This window comes from Pleurodeles waltl, chromosome 6, assembly GCF_031143425.1.
Source record: "Pleurodeles waltl isolate 20211129_DDA chromosome 6, aPleWal1.hap1.20221129, whole genome shotgun sequence".
NCBI lineage: Eukaryota > Metazoa > Chordata > Amphibia > Caudata > Salamandridae > Pleurodeles > Pleurodeles waltl.
The window spans coordinates 659,665,764-659,689,489 of NC_090445.1; the positions used below are offsets into that span (position 1 = coordinate 659,665,764).

At 46.4% G+C, this 23,726-nt stretch overlaps 1 protein-coding gene across 4 annotated transcripts in view; it reads left to right on the plus strand.

Moving 5' to 3' along the window:
• The window catches only part of KDM5B (lysine demethylase 5B), a 768,574-nt gene that overhangs the window by 598,970 nt on the left and 145,878 nt on the right, over window positions 1-23,726 (plus strand). For all 4 annotated transcript variants that reach the window (XM_069239028.1, XM_069239026.1, XM_069239029.1 and 1 more), the window contains one exon: window positions 4,108-4,246. In XM_069239028.1, coding sequence (XP_069095129.1) covers window positions 4,108-4,246 — 139 coding nt within the window. The remainder of the gene's footprint in view (window positions 1-4,107; window positions 4,247-23,726) is intronic.

The following is a 23,726-nucleotide window of genomic DNA, read 5'->3' on the forward strand; positions in this document are numbered from 1 at the left end:
GACACAGGTACTTACCTGCTAACAGACTGGAACCGTTCTCCATAGGTGCCTGTGTGTTTTGGGCCCTCCTTTGACCTCTGCACCTGCCCGGCCCTGGGTGGCTGGTGCAGTAACTTTGGGGTTGCCTTGTACCCCCAACGGTGGGCTGCCTATGCCCAGGAATTAAACTTGTAAGTGCCTTACTTACCTGAAAAACTAATCATTATTTACCTCCCCCAGGAACTGTTGATTTTTGCACTGTGTCCACTTTTAAAATAGATTATTGCCATTTTAACCTAAACTGTGTGTACTACTGTTTTAAATCAAAGTTCCCTACTTACCTGTGTGAAGTACCTTGCATTTTATGTACTTACCTCAAATCTTGAAACTTGTGGTTCTAAAATAAAGAAAATATATTTTTCTATATAAAAACTATTGGCCTGGAGTTAAGTCTTTGAGTGTGTGTGCCGCATTTATTGCCTGTGTGCGTACAACAAATGCTTAACACTACCCTCTGATAAGCCTACTGCTCGACCACACTTCCACAAAATAGAGCATTAGTATTATCTAATTTTGCCACTATCTTACCTCTCAGGGGAACCCTTGGACTCTGTGCACACTATTTCTTACTTTGAAATAGTATATACAGAGCCAACTTCCTACGCTAGACCTGGGAGTCATTGAGCCCTCAGACAGCCATTGGACTAGTCCTGTAGTGCTTGTCTCCAAACCCCACTCCCAGAATGTCAAAAGGGAGATGAGGTCTTGTGTAGACTGCAGATTTCTCAACACTGTTACTAAAACAGATGCTCATCCTATCCTTAGGGCAGGTGAGCTTATAGATACAGTGGCATCTGCCAAGTATCTGAGCACCTTTAATCTGACTGCTGGCTATTGCCAGGTCAAGTTATCAGAGGATGCTAAACAAAAAAAAAAAAACATTTTATACCCCTGGTGCGCACTATTGCTTCACTGTGATGCTCTTTGGGTTGGAAAATGCACCTGCCACATTCCAGAGGCTGGTGAATTAAGTTCTCCAAGCTTTGGAAAGCTTCAGTGCAGCTTATCTTGATGACATAGCTGTCTTTAGATCAACCTGGGAGGATCACCTGGTCTACCTATGGAATGGTTTAGAGGCTCTGCAAAGAGAAAGCCACGCTATGAAGGCCTCTAATTGTCAGATATGGAAGGGGAAAGTGGTATATCCAGGCCACCTGGTAGGTGAAGGCCAGATGCAGCCACTACAGGGGAAAATCCAGAGTATTATGGATTGGACTGCCCCTAACCGACACGCCCAGGTGAGAGCCTTCTTAGGCCTCTTTGAGTACTACGAGAGGTTCATTAAGAATTGTGGCTTCATTGTAGCCCCTTTAAAATGACCTCACTTGAAAAAAAGAAAAGAAAAAAAATGCCAAAGAAAGTTGTATGCACAGCCAGCTGCCAAAAAAACCTTTTGATAACCTAAAGCAGGCCATGAGGTCTGCTCCTATTTCACATGGCACATTAGAATAATGAAAATGTCACTTACCCAGTGTACATCTGTTTGTGGCATTAGTCGCTGCAGATTCACATGCTGTGCATAGACCGCCGTCTGGTGTTGGGTCGGAGTGTTACAAGTTGTTTTTCTTCGAAGAAGTCTTTTCGAGTCACGAGACCGAGGGACTCCTCCTCCTTTGTTTCCATTGCGCATGGGCGTCGACTCCATCTTCGATTGTTTTCCCCGCAGAGGGTGAGGGGATTGTAGGGGTTTTTAAATCTGCTCCTCTGGATACAAAGTTGCAGTCTTTGTTGAACAGGGCCGCTGTTCTCTGGAGTTTCTTGGTCTTTTGGAAGCAGGGCAGTCCTCTGAGGATTCAGAGGTCGCTGGTCCTGGGGAAAGCGTCGCTGGAGCAGTTTTCTTCTGAAGGAGGGAGACAGGCCGGTAGGGCTGGGGCCAAAGCAGTTGATGTCTTCTTCTTCTCTGCAGGGTTTTTCAGCTCAGCAGTCCTCTTCTTCTGTAAGTTGCAGGAATCTAGTTTCCTAGGTTCTGGGGAGCCCCTAAATACTGAATTTAGGGGTGTGTTTAGGTCTGGGAGGGCAGTAGCCAATGGCTACTGTCCTTGAGGGTGGGTACACCCTCTTTGTGCCTCCTCCCTGAGGGGAGGGGGGCACATCCCTATTCCTATTGGGGGAATCCTCCTTCTACAAGATGGAGGATTTCTAAAAGTCAGAGTCACCTCAGCTCAGGACACCTTAGGGGCTGTCCTGACTGGCCAGTGACTCCTCCTTGTTTTTCTCATTATCTCTCCTGGACTTGCCGCCAAAAGTGGGGGCTGGGTCCAGGGGGGCGGGCATCTCCACTAGCTGGAGTGCCCTGGGGCATTGTAACACGAAGCTTGAGCCTTTGAAGGTCACTGCTAGGTGTTACAGTTCCTGCAGGGGGGAGGTGTGAAGCACCTCCACCCAGAGCAGGCTTTGTTTCTGTCCTCAGAGAGCACAAAGGCTCACCGCATGGGGTCAGAAACTAGTCTTAGTGGCAAGCTGGCACAGACCAGTCAGTCCTGCACTGAAGCATTGGGTACCAGGGGTACCAGTTACAAGGGGCTTACCTGGGTGCCAGGGTTGTGCCAATTGTGGAAACAATGGTACATTTTAGGTGAAAGAACACTGGTGCTGGGGCCTGGTTAGCAGGGTCCCAGCACACTTCAGTCAAGTCAGCATCCGTATCAGGCAAAAAGTAGGGGGTAACTGCAACAGGGAGCCATTTCTTTACACCCCCCCACACAGGAAAGGCTATATCTAAATGAGGTATCTCAAGGTGGATAATTAAATGTATCCAAACTTGTTACACCAAAGCTAAAAGAATTGTGCCCACACCTCCGAGTACACTCAACTCACAAGTTAGGAGCATCTACGGCTTTCTTGGGTAACATACCAACAGCTGAAATTTTGAAAGCAGCTACATGGTCCACTCCAAACATTTTAATAAACACTACAGTGTGGATGTATTAGCACATCAACAAGCAAATGTTGGACAGGCAGTGCTTCATACTCTTTTTTTTCAGACAACACCACCACCCACTGGTTAGCCACCGCTTTTGGAAGGACACTACTTTGCAGTCTATGCAGAACATGTTTATCTATAGCCACACATGCCATAGAGCGGATTGTTACTTACCCCGGAAGCATCTGTTTGTGGCATGTAGTGCTGTGGATTCACTTGCGCCTGCCCCTTTCCCTGGAAACCTGTGGTCATTTTAGTATTTTTACATTTTTATACGCATGGACATCTCTTTCTAGCAGTTCACTCACACTCCATTCTCACCCAGTTGCGGGAAAACAAACTAACAATGGAGTTGATGCCCAATCGCACTATAACCGAGAGGAGGGGTCACTTTACCTCATGACTCCAGAAGATTCTTTAAAGAAAATCAACTTGTACACATCAGGACCCAACACTAGATGGCAGAAGTATGCAGAGCATGTGAATCTACAGCATTACATGGCACAAACAGATGCTTACAGGGTAAGTAACATAATCCTTCTGGATTAGGTCTTCACCACATCTTCAAATGTATGCATCTGCAGAACTGTTTGCTCAAGGAAAATGGTTCACATTGTCCCAGAATCCATAAGTCCACCTCCTCCTAAGTGAACTTCTAGACCCCACACATTTTGTGAAGGCATAGTGCCTTCTGGGGTTGATTTGTTGAATATAGGTATGTCATGGGTAAGTGGTTGATTTGGAGGTTGAATGCTCAAGATCTTGACATGTGAGGATTCAGACCCATGAATCAGATAGTTCTCTTCAGTAATCAGGGCATCCAGGATCTCTTGCCTCCGGGTAACCTAGGTCTGTGAACATCCCAACCATGCACATTTAACAGCCACCTGGGGCTTGCGCAGGATCGAGTTAATATCTCCCGGCAGGCTCACTTTGGCTTGTTGTGCAGGTGAACTATGAAAATTACCAGTGTTTAGTGTTTGAGCAGTATCTTATAATTTGGATGCTTCGCTGTAAGAGCATTCCCAAATGGGTGCTTACAGTAACATAGTCAGACCTTCTTCTAACTCAATCTAAATGTTTTGTGGATGTCATATTAAACCACCATGACTAGAACATCAATCCTTTTATGTACTTTCTCACAGGCCGCACAGTTCAATCAGCGTTCTTGCTGCAGCATTGGAGGAAGTAGAGAATGTTCCTGCATATCTTCCAAACGGTGTGGCTTTGAAAGATGCTATACAGAAAGCCAAAGAATGGCAGCAGGAAGTGGATACCATACAGGTAGGATAAGGTTGAGTTTGTCTTCAGTCCCTCTTGTTTCTTGCAACATTTTTCATTTGGTTGTCTCATATGCAAGAAACAGTTGTGTTAGCCAAGGAAAAAAATGTTTCTCACAAATTCCAGATGCCAAAATGATTACCATTGTAACTTCAGTGACTCCACCATGATAGTCATCGGTGCTGTTCTAAACATTTGTTCCTTAAATTATGATGTCCAGGTGTTCTTTAACCAGTGTCCAGTCAGAACATAGTTTAATGCAGCCAGTGGCAACTTCATTCAATACAGCCATGAACCCATTCTGAGATACCCAAGCCCCAAAAAATGGCAATTTCGGCCATCTTGGCATGATGGGCGTAGTCTTACCTTTGAGAGAAAGAAGATTTTACTTGCCCTGTAAGCATCTGTTCGTAGCATTTACTGCTGACAGTTCACATGCTCTGCATGCTCTTGACATCTAGTGTTGGGCTCTGACGTTTAACAGGTTGTTTTTCTTAGAAGAAAATGTTAGTTGGCAATAAGCATTGTTAATTTCGCAATTTATCGGTCATATTCTTCACTGAGGGTTTAATGGACTTCCAGCCAAGGCTTGCTTCATGGGGTGTTAGGAAAGTAGACAGAGTGATCATTGTATAACTCTGCCACAATATAATTAGTGCGTAGAAAAGAATAGGGCTTTCTTCTTCAGGGAATCCTAATTGATAGACATAGGCTGTGAAGTCTCGCCTACATACTGGGTCCTGGAGAACGTTTTTTAAAATGTGATTTAGACAACTTTTCGTAGAAAAGCCAAATTTAAAAATGTGTTTAGCAGCCAAATTCATTTTATTTCCCCTCAAAAATACAAATATTTTAGTTCAGTAGTGAAAACCAAGTGGCAAACCTTAAAATAGTAGCTTTCTACAACTGACACTTCTTCCCAAGGGTTTGTCAGGGACTTGTGACAAAGAAGACAAATGGAAAAGAATATTGGTAACAACTCCCTCATGGAGCTGGAGGATGAGGATTCAATGAGGAAGCCCTATATAAGGGGGAAAAAAAGAACATTAAAGCTCATAAAGAACTGCCACTAAAAATCAGCTCGGACAAACAGTCAGGTGTGCTAGCCGTATACATTACAATAATACTGAGGGAATCAGTGCTATAAAAAATCTACTCGACCACTCGCTATGGCAAGTTTTATTTTATGAGGTCGAGCTATTTTTAGATTCCACTCAACCCTTCTGGCGAATGGACAAAGAACAGGTGTTGTCTTCAGTCAGAAACTGAATTAGCAATTAAGATGCCTTTAAATCTTATTCTGGTCACATTTGCTCTATGTTCAGAGACAGAGGTCAAAAGTCAGTTTGTCTTCTTGCAATGCAAATACTTTTCCTTGTGACTGCAGAGTTCCAGGATTTTGTAAAGTGAACTGCCTGACATATGTGCCGTGAAAGACACAACATTTATATAACTAAGTCAACTTTAAAAACACTTCAAAATTTATTTCAGTAACTGTGAAAGACCATTTTTGTACTTAGGTGTGATGTAAAAAATAATTTCATAGAATGAAAAAAGTCAGGTCATTATATTTGGTGATGTGCAGATTATGCTTTCTGAAACCCAGTGTTCGATGGCATCTGTCGCTGTAGATACACATGGTATGCATGAGCTCGCCATCTGGTGTTGGGTCGGAGTGTTACAAGTTGTTTTTCTTCGAAGAAGTGTTTTCGAGTCACGGGACCGAGTGACTCCACCTTCTGTGCTCATTGCGCATGGGCGTCGACTCCATCTTCGATTGTTTTCTTTCCGCCATCGGGTTCGGACGTGTTCCTGTCGCTCCGAGTTTCGGAACGGAAAGATAGCTGAAGACGGAAGATTTTCGACGGTATCGTTGCGATCCGGTTAGAGATAGACACATACAACGACGCGTTGAACATCGAAGCGCTTCGGTGCCCTTCGGGGTAGATTTCGGCACCCCGTCGGGGCCTAGTCGGCCCGACCGCGTGGAGGACAACGCCGATGGAACGGACCCCGTTTCGATTCTGCCCCGAATGCCACAACAAATATCCTTATACGGACCTACACTCGGTCTGTAATCTGTGCCTGTCACCCGAGCACAGCGAAGAATCCTGTGAGGCCTGTCGGGCGTTCCGGTCCCGAAAAACTCTGCGCGACCGTCGAGCGAGAAGACTCCAGATGGCGTCCACGCCAAAAGAGCGTCGACAGTTCGAGACAGAAGAGGAACAGGAGGAATCCTTTTCCATCCAGGATTCAGACTCCGACGAGCTACACTCTACAAGAACTGTGAGTAAGACGTCGAGATCAAACCTTAAAAAAGGAAAGAAGGCCCAGGGGACGCCACTGCCAACCGGCCATGGCTCCACCCAAATTCTCGGTGACCAACAATCGGCACCGAAAAAGGCCCATTTAGTGTCGAGATCGTCCGACTCCGGTCGAGACACCGGCACGCAGCCTCCTCGAGACCGAGAGAGTGCTAAACAGAAGCATCGACACCGAGAGTTCGGTGTCGACACGGATCGACGCCGAGACAGTGGCGCCGAAGACCATAGAGGCCAAGAATTTTCGGCACAGAAAAAAAGGAAGGTTACCTCGGAGCCGAAAAAACAATCGACAGGGGTTTCGGAGCCGAAAAAAGCGACATCAGACCCTGTTTCTGGCTCCTACACTGAAGAGCATTCTATGTCTTCTCAAATGAAGAAACATAGATTTGAACAAGAACTGCAATCCACTGACGTGGATCACACGCAAAAGCGTATCTTTATTCAGCAGGGGACTGGGAAGATCAGTACCCTTCCACCTGTCAAACGAAAGAGAACGCTTCAGTTTACTCCTCAGCAACAAACAGCACAAAAGGTAACACCTCCTCCCTCGCCTCCACCTGTAACTCCGGCTTCGCCAACTTACACCCCGTCACATTCGCCAGCTCACACCGCCATGAGCCACGATGACCAAGATCAGGATGCGTGGGACTTGTACGACGCACCAGTGTCTGATAACAGCCCAGACACATACCCAACTAGGCCATCACCACCGGAAGACAGCACAGCCTACTCACAAGTGGTGGCTAGAGCAGCACTATTCCATAATGTGGAACTACACTCGGAACAAGTAGAGGATGATTTTTTATTTAACACCCTCTCTTCAACCCACAGCTCCTACCAAAGCCTGCCGATGCTCCCAGGCATGCTACGCCATGCAAAGGACATTTTCAAGGAGCCAGTAAAAAGTAGGGCAGTGACGCCTAGGGTGGACAAGAAGTATAAGGCGCCTCCTACGGACCCTGTATTCATCACCTCTCAGCTGCCACCAGACTCTGTGGTGGTAGGGGCTGCCAGAAAAAGGGCAAACTCACACACTTCTGGGGATGCACCTCCCCCAGATAAAGAAAGTAGGAAGTTCGATGCAGCCGGGAAGAGGGTTGCTGTCCAAGCAGCAAACCAGTGGCGCATCGCAAATTCACAAGCGCTGTTAGCGCGATACGACAGAGCCCACTGGGATGAGATGCAGCATCTCATTGAACATCTCCCAAAAGATCTGCAAAAGAGAGCAAAACAGGTTGTTGAGGAGGGTCAAAACATTTCCAACAATCAAATACGCTCCTCCATGGATGCAGCAGACACGGCCGCAAGAACCATTAATACGTCGGTTACCATCCGTAGGCACGCATGGCTCAGAACGTCTGGATTCAAGCCAGAAATTCAGCAGGCAGTGCTTAACATGCCAGTAAACGAAAAACTTCTGTTCGGACCGGAGGTCGACACAGCCATAGAAAAGCTCAAGAAGGACACTGACACTGCCAAGGCCATGGGCGCACTCTATTCCCCGCAGGGCAGAGGATCTTATAACACCTTCCGCAAAACACCTTTTAGAGGAGGGTTTCGGGGTCAGGCCACACAAGCTAGCACCTCACAGTCCGCACCGCCCACCTACCAGGGACAGTACAGGGGAGGTTTTCGGGGCCAGTATAGAGGGGGGCAATTCCCTAGGAATAGGGGAAGATTTCAAAGCCCCAAAACCACTACCAACAAGCAGTGACTCACATGTCACACACCCCTCCCACACAACACCAGTGGGCGGGAGGATACGTCAATATTACGAAGCATGGGACAAAATAACTACAGACACATGGGTCTTAGCAATTATCCAGCATGGTTATTGCATAGAATTCCTGCAATTCCCTCCAGACATACCACCAAAATCACAAAATTTAACAAAATACCATTCACAGCTTCTAGAGATAGAAGTTCAAGCACTACTGCAAAAAAATGCAATAGAATTAGTACCAAGCACACAAATAAACACAGGAGTTTATTCACTGTACTTCTTGATACCAAAAAAGGACGAAACACTGAGACCAATTCTAGACCTCAGAGTAGTAAACACATTCATCAAATCAGACCACTTTCACATGGTCACACTACAAGAAGTGTTACCATTGCTCAAAAAACACAACTACATGACAACCCTAGACCTCAAGGATGCATATTTCCATATACCAATACATCAATCACACAGGAAATATCTAAGGTTTGTATTCAAAGGAATACATTACCAATTCAAAGTATTGCCTTTTGGTTTAACAACCGCTCCAAGAGTATTCACAAAATGCCTAGCAGTAGTCGCTGCACACATCAGAAGGCAGCAAATACATGTGTTCCCGTATCTAGACGACTGGCTAATCAAAACCAGTTCGCTCACACAATGCTCAAACCACACAAATCAAGTCATACAAACCCTCTACAAACTAGGGTTCACCGTCAACTTTGCAAAATCAAACATTCTGCCAAGCAAAGTACAGCAATATCTAGGAGCCATAATAGACACGACAAAAGGAGTAGCAACGCCAACTCCACAAAGGATCCACAATTTCAACAGGGTCATTCAACACATGTCTCCAAACCAAACAATACAAGCAAGAACAATACTACAGCTCCTAGGCATGATGTCCTCATGCATAGCCATTGTCCCAAACGCAAGACTGCACATGAGGCCCTTACAACAGTGCCTAGCCTCACAGTGGTCTCAAGCACAGGGTCACCTTCTAGATCTGGTGTTGCTAGACCGCCAAACTTACCTCTCGCTTCTATGGTGGAACAGTATAAATTTAAACATAGGGCGGCCTTTCCAAGACCCAGTGCCAGAGTACGTAATAACAACAGATGCTTCCATGACAGGGTGGGGAGCACATCTCAATCAACACAACATAAGAGGACAATGGAACATACATCAAACAAAACTGCATATAAATCATCTAGAATTATTAGCAGTTTTTCAAGCACTAAAAGCTTTCCAACCAATCATAACCCACAAATACATCCTTGTCAAAACAGACAACATGACAACGATGTATTATCTAAACAAACAAGGAGGAACACATTCAACGCAGTTAAGCTTGTTAGCTCAAAAAATATGGAAGTGGGCAATCCACCATCAGATTGGTCTAATAGCACAGTTTATTCCGGGGATCCAGAATCAGCTGGCAGACAATCTCTCTCGAGATCACCAGCAAGTCCACGAATGGGAAATCCACCCACAGATTCTGTACACCTACTTCACACTCTGGGGAACACCACAAATAGACTTATTTGCAACAAAAGAGAACGCAAAATGCCAAAACTTCGCGTCCAGATACCCACACAAGCAATCCCAAGGCAATGCCCTATGGATGAACTGGTCAGGAATATTTGCTTACGCTTTTCCTCCTCTCCCTCTCCTTCCTTACCTAGTAAACAAATTGAGTCAAAACAAACTCAAACTCATTTTAATAGCACCAACTTGGGCAAGACAACCCTGGTACACAACACTGCTAGATCTGTCTGTAGTACCACACATCAAACTGCCCAACAAACCAGATCTGTTAACGCAACACAACCAACAGATCAGACACCCGGACCCAGCATCGCTGAATCTAGCAATCTGGCTCCTGAAATCCTAGAATTCGGACACTTGCAACTTAGCCAAGAGTGTATGGAAGTCATAAAGCAGGCCAGAAGGCCATCCACTAGACACTGCTACGCAAGTAAGTGGAAAAGATTTGTTTGGTACTGCCATCATAATCAGATACAACCGCTAGATGCAACTCCAAAACATATAGTAAATTACTTGCTCCATTTACAAAAAGCAAAGCTAGCCTTCTCTTCTATTAAAATACACCTTGCAGCAATATCTGCATACCTGCAAACTACCTATTCAACTTCCTTGTATAGGATACCAGTTATCAAAGCATTTATAGAAGGGCTTAAAAGAATTATACCACCAAGAACACCACCTGTTCCTTCATGGAACCTAAACGTGGTTCTAACAAGACTCATGGGCCCACCTTTCGAACCCATGCACTCTTGCGGAATACAATTCCTAACCTGGAAAGTTGCCTTTCTCATCGCCATTACATCTCTAAGAAGAGTAAGTGAAATTCAAGCGTTCACAACACAAGAGCCTTTTATACAAATACATAAAAATAAGGTCGTCCTACGACCTAATCCAAAATTTTTACCAAAAGTTATTTCACCATTCCATCTAAATCAAACGGTAGAACTACCAGTATTTTTCCCACAGCCAGATTCTGTGGCTGAAAGAGCACTACATACATTAGATGTCAAAAGAGCATTAATGTACTACATTGACAGAACAAAGAACATCAGAAAAACTAAACAGCTATTTATTGCATTCCAAAAACCTCATGCAGGTAACCCAATATCAAAACAAGGTATAGCCAGATGGATAGTTAAATGCATCCAAATCTGCTACCTTAAAGCAAAAAGACAACTGCCCATTACTCCCAGGGCACATTCAACAAGGAAAAAAGGTGCTTCAATGGCCTTTTTAGGAAACATCCCAATGCAGGAAATATGTAAGGCAGCCACTTGGTCTACGCCTCACACATTCACCAAACACTACTGTATAGATGTGCTATCCGCACAACAAGCTACAGTAGGTCAAGCTGTATTAAGAACTCTATTTCAGACAACTTCTACTCCTACAGGCTAAACCACCGCTTATGGGGAACTAACTGCTTACTAGTCTATGCATACCATGTGTATCTACAGCGACAGATGCCATCGAACTGAAAATGTCACTTACCCAGTGTACATCTGTTCGTGGCATCAGTCGCTGAGATTCACATGGACCCACCCACCTCCCCGGAAGCCTGTAGCAGTTCAGAAGTTACCTTCAATTTTGTACATTTGTATATATTACTTAATCCTTTAATAGGTACATACTTACATTTTTCATTGCGCGGGCACTATTACTATAGTACAACTCCTACCTCACCCTCTGCGGGGAAAACAATCGAAGATGGAGTCGACGCCCATGCGCAATGAGCACAGAAGGTAGAGTCACTCGGTCCCGTGACTCGAAAACACTTCTTCGAAGAAAAACAACTTGTAACACTCCGACCCAACACCAGATGGCGAGCTCATGCATACCATGTGAATCTCAGCGACTGATGCCACGAACAGATGTACACTGGGTAAGTGACATTTTCATTTCAACCCAGATTATTGTTAATACTCTAAATCATTTTATAAGTAAAGCCGCAAGTTAGTGGGAAGGTTTTTTTGACATTGCTTGGAAATTTACTTTCTGTAAATGACAGTGCGCTACCACGTCATGCTTTAGTAATATATTTATTAAAAGTGAGTGTTTAAATATACTGAGGAACACTCCTGCCCTGATGGCAAAGCTATTAGTAAACTAAGAGGCAAGTCATGCATGGATCATGTGTACCCTAAATGTGGGCTAGATTTATTATACATAGAGCAAACGTTTAGTGTATTTAATATAATTAAACGAGGATTTTTTTACAGCAGAAATGCTGAAATCACATATTTGAAGGTGCACTCATGTGAGAATGAAGAAAAAGGAGATTGTAAAATACATTCTCTTCCAGGGGATCCTCATCAATAGTCATAAACATTGAATATTCCCGCCCTTGTGCGGGGACCCCGGAGCATATATAAAATACACACATATTATACATGTGTAAAACAGCAATGCAGGCTATAATGTTAAAACAGGCTAAAATGCTTTATTTCTATGAAGTTTTTTTTTTTATATTATAAAATTACAATAGAGAATAAATATCTACCCAAGCCCCCAAAACTGGGCTTAGGGAAGTAAGCAGCAGTAAACTCTAGAGAAAAAGAGAAAAAAAACTGCATTGAAAAACAATGGAGCATTCTTAGCCAATAGGCTACATGCAGGTTAACACAGGAAAACCATAAAAACGTTGGCACCGTGCCTTTAAGACCCTGAGCACCTCCAGTATCCCACCATGCCTCAGGGGTGAAGGAAAGGTGACAGTTGGTTCACAGTTAGGTCAGTTCTTTTTTCCGGCTTCTTCTGAGAGGATCCTGGAGCATTGAGCTTTCAGTTTTTCTGAGTTTTTCTCAGAAAAATCCTTTAAAAAGCGTTTTTTCCTTTTTCATTCGACAGATAACATCTTTGTCTGAGCTTGGCAGTTTTTTCCTGACAGAAAAATGCCTTCACTTTTTGTCAAATGCCCGGCTTGTGGGAAGGAGAAGGCCCAGTCAGACCCACACTCTCTGTGTATAGTGTACCTGCCTCAGAGTCACTGCCCTGACACTTGTAAGCACTGCAAGAATATGTCAAAGAGGACTCTGAAGGACAGAGAAAAGATCAGGCTACATGGGCTTCAGGAGAGGCAGAAAACATCGTCCTCTTCACTTCCCAGACAACCAGCAGGCCATTCTCGGGAGAGAATGGCTAGGTCGACGTCAGCAGGTAGGAAAGTACCTGTTTGTTCCCCGTCGACGTCGACGCTACCACCGTCTCACTGGCCTAGATCGCCGTCGACGGCGACACACCTGACGTCGAAGGAGACAGCGTCGAGGGAACACCATCACAGGGGCAGGTCTCGGTCGACGGCAGCCTGCCGATCGACGTCGAGCCATCGCTGGCGTGCCAGGTCGCCGCCAAAGGCTGTGCGCCCCCCGACGTCAAGAGACACGGCGTCCAAATCGCCACGACGGCATGAGAGGCATCCGCCGTCAGCTTCCCACCGCTCCACGTCGAGGCACACGACGGCGAGCAGGTCGAGGTCCAAAGATCGCCGTTCGACGTCGAGACACTCTACGTCGAGACACTCTATGTCGAGGCAAGAGCAACCGGTGGGGCGCCCTTCGACGTCGACACAGCCGTCAACGTCGACACAGGTTTTACCTGTCCCGCAGAGAGTAGAACATCGCCCCACGCCAGACAAGGCCGCACCATCTCCAGTGGTCTCCATACCGAGCGACTCATCTCGTTCAAGAGCGGCATCATCTGGGCATGTCTCGCCCATCAATCTATCTCCAAGATGGCTAGAGAGCCTTAACAGACCAGCGGCCTCCCCGGATTCGCAATATTCGCGAATGTACTCGCCTACTGCCTCCCTGCCAAGAACGCCATCACCGACAGCAAGGGCAGGACGGGCTCGTTCTGCTCCTCGTCAACCGGCCGCGAGGCCTGGGCGCTCTGCTACAGCGTCTCGCAGCAGGTCTCGTTCTCAACGACGATCCAGGTCTCGTTCGTGAAGAAGATCACCCTCTTGGTCGTCGTCAGGATCATCTGTCGGGCATTACTCCCCCACCCTAACAGATTCTCCACCTGCTAGGGTCTCACCGGTGGATGACATTACCACGTTTAACGAGGTGCTGTTAAGAGGAGCGCAGAAACTAAACATAGAGGTTCCAGAGCCATCTACCTCCTCGTCAGTCATCTTTGAGACTCTACAACAGAGATCAGCATCAAAAAAGCTGCTGCCTCTAGTGCCTGGTTTGTTGCAGCCAACCATGGACACTTTTCTGGCCCCAGCCTTGCTCAAATCTGCCCCGGTTAGGATTCTCAAAAAATACAAGGCTCCCGAACAGGACCCTTTGTTCCTCAGGAAGGATCCGCCACCGGACTTGGTAATATTAGCCGCAGCCCGAAAGACCCACTCGGTGGCATCATCATCCACGGTCCCCCCCGGATAAAGAGAGCAGGCATCTAGACTCTCTGGGGAGAAAGATATGCGGGACGGCGGCTTCGGCAATGAAAGTCTCCAGTGCTTCTGCACTCCTGGGCAGGTATGATCGTTCTCTGTGGGACTCTCTCAATAGATTCACAGAGAAATTGCCCAGAGAGGACAGACAAGATTTTCAAGAGATCCTGCAAGAAGGATGCCTGTTATCCAACCAGGTTATCAGCGCGGCAGCAGATGGGGCGGATTTAGCTGCACATGGGTACGCCCATGGAATCTGTGCAAGGAGGTCTTCCTGGCTGAGGCTCACTGGTTTAAAGCAGGAAGCACAACAACGCATCCTGAATCTCCCATTCGCCGGGAACTCGCTATTTGGTGCCCATGCAGACGAGGAAATGGCCCGCATGAAGACCGAGGTGGATACCATGAGGGCAGTGGGCCTGGAAAGAAAGAAAGATTTCAGGCGGAGGTATAGGCCTTATGACAGGCGCCCTTTCCAGCAGAGGGTTCAAACCCCTCACTGGTCCCAAAGGTCACAGCAACGGCAGGGACGCCCTCTTTTTCAACGAAGGAACACAAGGGAGCGAGGGTCAAATAGACCTCAACAGTCCACTCCGAAAGCGCCGGCCAAACAATGAGATCTCGCTTCCCTCGACACTGTACACCACTCCGGTGGGGGGGAAGTTTTACAGCTTGTCTTCACGAGTGGCACTCTATCACAAGAGACAAATGGGTGCTCAATATTGTCGAACATGGCTACTCTCTTCTTTTCAAACAGCCTCCACCACACTTGCCACCAACCAAAGGCAATCCATCTCATCTCAGCCTGCTGCGCAAAGAGGCTCTCGCCCTCCTACAAAAAAATGCCATAGAAAAGGTTCCACCTGCGCACAGAGGAAAGGGGGTTTACTCCCGTTACTTTCTGGTGGCGAAGAAGGGTTGGGAGGGCGTTTTCAGGCCAATTCTGGACCTAAGGCTGCTGAACAAATACATAAGGAAACAGAAGTTCAGGATGCTAGCGCTTCACCAGATTTTCCCTCAGCTACATCAGGGAGACTGGATGTGCTCCATCGACCTGCAGGATGCATATTTTCACATCCCAATAGCTCCCAAACATCGAAAATTCCTGCGCTTCCAAGTAGCGTTACAGCATTATCAGTTCAGAGTTTTACCATTTGGCCTGAAATCTGCCCCACGCGTCTTCTCGAAATGTATGGCAGTGGTAGCGGCGCATCTTCGAAAACAAAAGATATTCATATATCCATACCTAGACGACTGGTTACTGAAGGCTTCTTCTCCGGAGCAGGCGAGAAGCCATCGGGACATTGTGCTCGGAGTTTGCGAGTCTCTAGGTCTTCAGGTCAATTACCAAAAGTCAACCTTGATTCCAACACAGAACCTTCACTACCTGGGAGCTATCATAAACACAGAACTCCAAAGAGTGTATCCTTCGGAGGAACGACTATCCTCAATAGACAGGAAGTGTCAGGACCTGTTGAGAGCCAACGCCCATACGGCACGTCAGGTGACATCACTGCTGGGCTCCATGGCATCATGCATTTTTATTGTCCCAAATGCCAGACTCCACATGAGGCCCCTCCAAGAGGCATTGGAGAGCAACTGGAGCCAAAGGACAGGTCGCTGGGAGGACAGAGTGCGACTACCGGCAGTAGCACTTCAGTCATTGAGATGATGGATGCACAGACCTCACCTGTCAGTAGGTGCTCCGTTTCACCAGGTAGTTCCATCCGACACTCTGGTAACGGATGCGTCTCTTCAGGGATGGGGGGCTCATCTGGGTCCCCTTCAAGCTCAGGGCCTGTGGTCAGACAAGGAAAAGCAGTACCACATCAATCTGCTAGAACTCAGAGCGGTCCATCTGGCTCTCAAGTCTTTCATACCACTAATTCAGGGGAAAACTCTCCTAATATAAACGGACAATACAACCACAATGTATTATTTGAACAAACAGGGGGGAACGAGATCCCTATCTCGAGAGTCCCAAACGATATGGCATTGGCTCCTGGCCAGAGGAATGTCACTTACAGCGGTTCACCTGCCAGGTCAACATAACGTGGAAGCAGATTTTCTGAGCAGACACCTAGAGGACGCTCACAATTGGGTCCTACACAGCGAAGTCGCAGAATGCATCTTCGCTCAGTGGGGTCGGCCTCAACTGGATCTCTTAGCAGACGAAGTAAACAAGAAATGCCCAGACTTCGCATCCAGGTTCTACCGTCCGGGATCTCTAGGGAATGCCCTGTTGATCGACTGGTCAGGGATATTTCTCTACGTCTTTCCGCCGATTCCCCTCATACCGGCAGTGATCAACAAACTTTACAGATCCAGAACCAGAATGATTCTCATAGCGCCACAATGGCCCCGTCAATTCTGGTACACATATCGGAAAAACCTCACAGGAGGCTGCCTTGCAGACCGGATCTTCTGAGCAGAATGGAGGGCAGGATTCTACATCCCAAATTACCCTCTCAGAGCTAAACAGCATGGCTCCTGAATTCCTGCAGTATGGGCACCTAGGGCTCTCACAGGAGTGCATGAACATCTTGAAAGAGTCCAAACGACCTTCCACGCGGCGTTCTTACGCTTTTAAGTGGAAGAGATTCTACATATGGTGCTGTCAACAAGGTCAGAATCCCATACGGGTTCAGGAGGATGTCATACTGTCCTATTTGCTTCATCTGGCAAAGCCCGGTCTGCAGGTATCATCTATTAAGGTACATTTGTCTGCTATTACAGCCTATCGCAAGTCACCTTCTCAGGAATCCTTCTTTACGAAACCTGTAGTCAAGGATTTCTTAGAAGGTTTGAAAAAAGTTTTTCCGCCCATTCGGAGACCTTCTCCTCCATGGGAACTGAACATAGTATTGGCAAAACTTATGGGCCCTCCTTTTGAACCTATACATAAGGCCTCTTTACAACACCTTACGTGGAAGACGGCTTTTTTAGTGGCCATTACTTCAGCGAGGAGGGTCAGCGAAATCCAGGCTTTGTCTTCCAAAGAACCGTACACGTTTTTTCATGACAATAGAGTGGTTCTGCAAACTCACCCATCTTTCCTTCCGAAGGTGGTGTCAGAATTCCATATCAATCAGACTATATCTTTACCGACTTTCTTTCCCAATCCGGAGACTCCGGCAGAGAAAGCATTGCACTCCTTAGACTTGAAAAGAGTGCTGAAATTTTATCTGGATAAGACAAAATCGATTAGACACTCTAACCGCTTGTTTGTAAATTATGGTCATTTGAGGACAAGAGAGGCAGCATCTAAACGAACGATATCAAGATGGATAGTTTCTTGTATTGTTAATACTTACCAGCTGGCTAATAAACAATTACTAGCGAGGCCTAAAGCGCATTCCACAAGGGGAAAAGCGGCTACTGCTGCCCTCCTTAACAATGTTCCAATATCTGAGATTTGTAAGGCTGCTACATGGAAGTCTGTGCACACGTTTACTAGACATTACTGTTTAGACTCAGATGCAAGAGCGGATGCCCAAGTGGGGCAGACCTCTCTGAGAAATTTATTTGCATAATACGTATCTATTCCTGCACTTCTATCGGAGAGTCCGCAGAGTTTAGGGATGGGCTTGCTAATCTATTCAATGTTTAGGACTATTGATGAGGATCCCCTGGAAGAGAAGGATAAGTTACTTACCTGTAAATCCTAGTTCTCTTTCAGGGGTATCCTCATCAAAGTCATAAACAACCCACCCTCCTCCCCGGACGCACGTCTCCTAGAAGTGCAGGACAGACTGTATTTTGAATCAGTTACACAGATTGTCACCGTAAAAAAGAACTGACCTAACTGTGAACCAACTGTCACCTTTCCTTCACCCCTGAGGCATGGTGGGATACTGGAGGTGCTCAGGGTCTTAAAGGCACGGTGCCAAAGTTTTTATGGTTCTCCTGTGTTAACCTGCATGCAGCCTATTGGCTAAGAATGCTCCATTGTTTTTCAATGCAGTTTTTTTCTCTTTTTCTCTAGAGTTTACTGCTGCTTACTTCCCTAAGCCCGGTTTTGGGGGCTTGGGTAGATATTTATTCTCTATTGTAATTTTATAATATAAAAAAATAAAATAAAAAAACTTCATAGAAATAAAGCATTTTAGCCTGTTTTAACATTATAGCCTGCATTGCTGTTTTACACATGTATAATATGTGTGTATTTTATATATGCTCCGGGGTCCCCGCACAAGGGCGGGAATATTCAATGTTTATGACTTTGATGAGGATACCCCTGGAAGAGAACTAGGATTTACAGGTAAGTAACTTATCCATATTTGCCTAGGGTCACACAATTTGAGACCCGTTTCTGGGTCAAGTACATTACAGTTAGGTCGAGTAGATTATTCAAGCTACTCGACCTGCAGGTCAAGTGACATTTTAATGATTTTTCGAGGCCTGGGAATGCTGAGGGTATGTGGAGTAAAGCACTCTGGAGTGCCACACAGTAAGGCCTCCCAGCTTTCTCACCCACACTGTTACCTATACTGTCTGCATTATAGCAACTTGTTGGACATACATGGAAGGGCAGTTCCTGGATGAACTCCCAACATTTTTCCCACCTCTAGAGGATGCCTGTGGGTCTTTTAAGTATTGGGATAAGCTCTTTAACCCTATACTGTATCCTCATAGAGATCACCAGCCTCTTCATCAATATATTTGTAAAGTGCTACTTACCGACCAACTACAATTCTGATCCTAGAGTGCTTTGGAGAAATGATCAAATAACTTTGTATAAATCTGGCACTGGAGTCTATTGTCTGTAACAAGAGAAGTGCCAAACTTTCTGATTGCTAGCTATTTCTCTTAGACCTGTTAAAGCTTAGAAGTGTAAATCTACTGAGTGTCAGGAATGAAGGAGTAGTTCTGGTCTGAGGTTTCTGACTGGACTGGATTGGACTTAGACACCCATCTGAGGAAGGCAATGTGGTTTCAGTTTTAATATTCAAATATCAGAGTGAAAAGGTGAATATTTAAAGCTTTCAAATGTGTAGTAGTGATGTCCCAATGTGAAATGAAGGGGGAGGAATTTTACAGGGAGGAACCCAACCTTTCTCTGTCTATGGAAGGTCCGTGTAATATGAAGAAGGTGCTCATTATACGCTAGCCTTTTCCTCTACATTTGAAGAGTTTACCGGAGAGAACCAGGAAGCGATAATGACATCAAAGGGCAAATATGTTTGCAGTTGAGATCAAGGATGTCAAGTGCAGGCATGGTACTCTCCTGCAAATGGACACCTGGATCGAAGAGACCAAGATCATCATTGTAAAAGAAAAACATAATTGTTAAAGTATGATATGAATACTAGCATTCGTTGTCGTCCAAATCACTGCAACTGTCGGTGCCTCAAGTTGAAGAAACTTAAGGCTAGGTTTCTGTTGGTCACCTCTGCTGACTTCTTCAGTGGTGTCAGAGATAACTATATCTCCATCTCCAGCTGCTTCATTGCATACTACTCCAGTAGGAATCTTTCCTTTCGAGACCCGTTACTCAAATACTTTTAAGCTCCACATGCACATTTCCTATTGTTCATCTGCCTCGAAGACCAAGTGTAAAGAAATGGCTCCCTGTTGCAGTTACCCCCCCACTTTTTGCCTGATACTGATGCTGACTTGACTGAGAAGTGTGCTGGGACCCTGCTAACCAGGCCCCAGCACCAGTGTTCTTTCACCTAAAATGTACCATTGTTTCCACAATTGGCACAACCCTGGCACCTAGGTAAGTCCCTTGTAACTGGTACCGCTGGTACCAAGGGCCCTGATGCCAGGGAAGGTCTCTAAGGGCTGCAGCATGTCTTATGCCACCCTAGGGACCCCTCACTCAGCACAGACACTGCTTGCCAGCTTGTGTGTGCTGATGGGGAGAAAATGACTAAGTCGACATGGCACTCCCCTCAGGGTGCCATGCCAACCTCCCACTGCCTGTGGCATAGGTAAGTCACCCCTCTAGTAGGCCTTACAGCCCTAAGGCAGGGTGCACTATACCACAGGTGAGGGCATATGTGCATGAGCACTATGCCCCTACAGTGTCTAAGCAAAACCTTAGACATTGTAAGTGCAGGGTAGCCATAAGAGTATATGGGCTGGGAGTCTGTCAAAAACGAACTCCACAGCTCCATAATGGCTACACTGAATACTGGGAAGTTTAGTATCAAACTTCTCAGAATAATAAACCCACACGGATGCCAGTGTTGGATTTATTAAAAAATGCACACAGAGGGCATCTTAGAGATACCCCCTGTATTTTAGCCAATTGTTCAGTGCAGGACTGACTGGTCTGTGCCAGCCTGCTGCTGAGAGACGAGTGTCTGACCTCATGCGGTGAGAGCCTTTGTGCTCTCTGAGGACAGAAACAAAGCCTGCTCTGGGTGGAGGTGCTTCACACCTCCCCCCTGCAGGAACTGTAACACCTAGCAGTGAGCTTCAAAGGCTCAAGCTTCGTGTTACAATGCCCCAGGGCACTCCAGCTAGTGGAGATGCCCGCCTCCTGGACCCAGCCCCCACTTTTGGCGGCAAGTCCAGGAGAGATAATGAGAAAAACAAGGAGGAGTCACTGGCCAGTCAGGACAGCCCCTAAGGTGTCCTGAGCTGAGGTGCCTCTGACTTTTAGAAATCCTCCATCTTGAAGAAGGAGGATTCCCCCAATAGGGATAGGAATGTGACCCCCTCCCCTTGGGAGGAGGCACAAAGAGGGTGTACCCACCCTCAGGGCTAGTAGCCATTGGCTACTAACCCCCCAGACCTAAACACGCCCTTAAATTTAGTATTTAAGGGCTACCCTGAACCCTAGAAAATTAGATTCCTGCAACAACAAGAAGAAAGACTGCCCAGCTGAAAACCCCTGCAGAGGAAGACCAGAAGACAACAACTGCCTTGGCTCCAGAAACTCACCGGCCTGTCTCCTGCCTTCCAAAGAACTCTGCTCCAGCGACGCCTTCCAAAGGGACCAGCGACCTCTGAATCCTCTGAGGACTGCCCTGCTTCGACGACGACAAGAAACTCCCGAGGACAGCGGACCTGCTCCAAAAAGACTGCAACTTTGTTTCAAGAAGCAGCTTTAAAGAACCCTGCAACTCCCCGCAAGAAGCGTGAGACTTGCAACACTGCACCCGGCGACCCCGACTCGGCTGATGGAGAACCAACACCTCAGGGAGGACCCCCGGACTACTCTACGACTGTGAGTACCAAAACCTGTCCCCCCTGAGCCCCCACAGCGCCGCCTGCAGAGGGAATCCCGAGGCTTCCCCTGACCGCGACTCTCTGAAACCTAAGTCCCGACGCCTGGAAAAGACCCTGCACCCGCAGCCCCCAGGACCTGAAGGACCGGACTTTCACTGCAGAAGTGACCCCCAGGAGTCCCTCTCCCTTGCCCAAGTGGAGGTTTCCCCGAGGAAGCCCCCCCTTGCCTGCCTGCAGCGCTGAAGAGATCCCTTGATCTCTCATTGACTTACATTGCGAACCCGACGCTTGTTCTAACACTGCACCCGGCCGCCCCCGCGCCACTGAGGGTGAAATTTCTGTGTGGGCTTGTGTCCCCCCCCCGGTGCCCTACAAAACCCCCCTGGTCTGCCCTCCGAAGACGCGGGTACTTACCTGCAAGCGGACCGGAACCGGGGCACCCCCTTCTCTCCATTATAGCCTATGCGTTTTGGGCACCACTTTGAACTCTGCACCTGACCGGCCCTGAGCTGCTGGTGTGGTAACTTTGGGGTTGCTCTGAACCCCCAACGGTGGGCTACCTTGGACCAAGAACTGAACCCTGTAAGTGTCTTACTTACCTGGTAAAACTAACAAAAACTTACCTCCCCCAGGAACTGTGAAAATTGCACTAAGTGTCCACTTTTGAAATAGCTATTTGTGAATAACTTGAAAAGTATACATGCAATTGAAATGATTCAAAGTTCCTAATGTACTTACCTGCAATACCTTTCAAACAAGATATTACATGTTAAATCTGAACCTGTGGTTCTTAAAATAAACTAAGAAAAGATATTTTTCTATACAAAACCTATTGGCTGGATTTGTCTCTGAGTGTGTGTACCTCATTTATTGTCTATGTGTATGTACAACAAATGCTTAACACTACTCCTTGGATAAGCCTACTGCTCGACCACACTACCACAAAATAGAGCATTAGTATTATCTATTTTTACCACTATTTTACCTCTAAGGGGAACCCTTGGACTCTGTGCATGCTATTCCTTACTTTGAAATAGCACATACAGAGCCAACTTCCTACACCAAGGCAAAGAAGTAAATCTCTCATTTCTCTCCATCTAATTTTCGTAGCCATCTACAAATATAAGTGTAGGAAACTGGCCCTTTATGCTGTATGTAAAGAGTTCAGTGGTTCCCCAGTGAGTGGAGAGCGCTTGCTATGCAATCCCTAAGTACTCTATTTAGGGTCAGTGTGACCAAGCAGCCTTAGGCTTAACACAGAGGAGTTCAAGACATCTATGAATACACACAATAGTTAATAAATGCGACACACGACTCAAGAAGGAGATTCACACCAGTTTATAAAAATAGCAGGTATCTGTATATATGTTCAGGCATTACAGAATAATCGTTCAGGTAAGTATGTTTTTAAATAAGTGGACACTGCAATTTCTGAGTTCTGCAATGTTTTCCTATGGCAGGAAAAACAAGTTCTGCAAACAAGTAGAGTGCAACGCCTTACAAGACCAATCACCAGGAGTGAGTAGTGGGGAAGGTCCAAGGCAGCACCCACAGTACACCCTCAGCAGCACAGGGATCGGTCACTGCGGAAAGAGGCTGCAGACTCTGGCCAGGAGGCCAGTCTGGCTGAACCTACAGCGAGGCTCAGGCCTCTCTATGCTCGGGCACAGGTAGGCACCTTTGGTCCTCTTCTCCACAGCTCAGGTGCGGAAGTGTCCTCAGATTTCTGTTTATTCTGACTGGAGCGGTAGCAGTAGCTGAGGGCTTCATGCAGAGGCTGCATGCATCGTCTGGGAGTCCAGGATGGGTGAACCCACGATGGACTTGGACTCTGTAGGGCTTGGGAAATTTGTTGGCACCAGTGGTACGGATCAAAGATTGCGGGTGCAGTGGTGACATCCGGGGTCAGGTCTTAGCTATTTCAGAGGCTTCAGAGTCTCTACTTTTGGAGTTTGCTGGAGAACTGGTCTGCTGTTCATGGGAAGTCTTCATTCTTGTTCGAAGGCAGGCAGTCCTCCTGGATTTCTGGAGTCATAATTATTTCACTGATTGGTGAAATGGTTGGCTCATAAGAATCTTGGTTAATATCTGCTGTCACATTTAACCACAGCACAGAATGGGTAAAAACCTTTCATACATCAACCACCTTTCTTAACAAGTCAGTATTGATAGCAGGTCCACTACCAAACACCCTAGGATTAACAAATACAATGCACGGTGTTGAAAAGAGTTCTGTCACCATACACGTGGGACAATGTTGAAAATAAAGAATCATACCAGCAAAATTCATAGTTGCAAGGTATTCTGATGTTG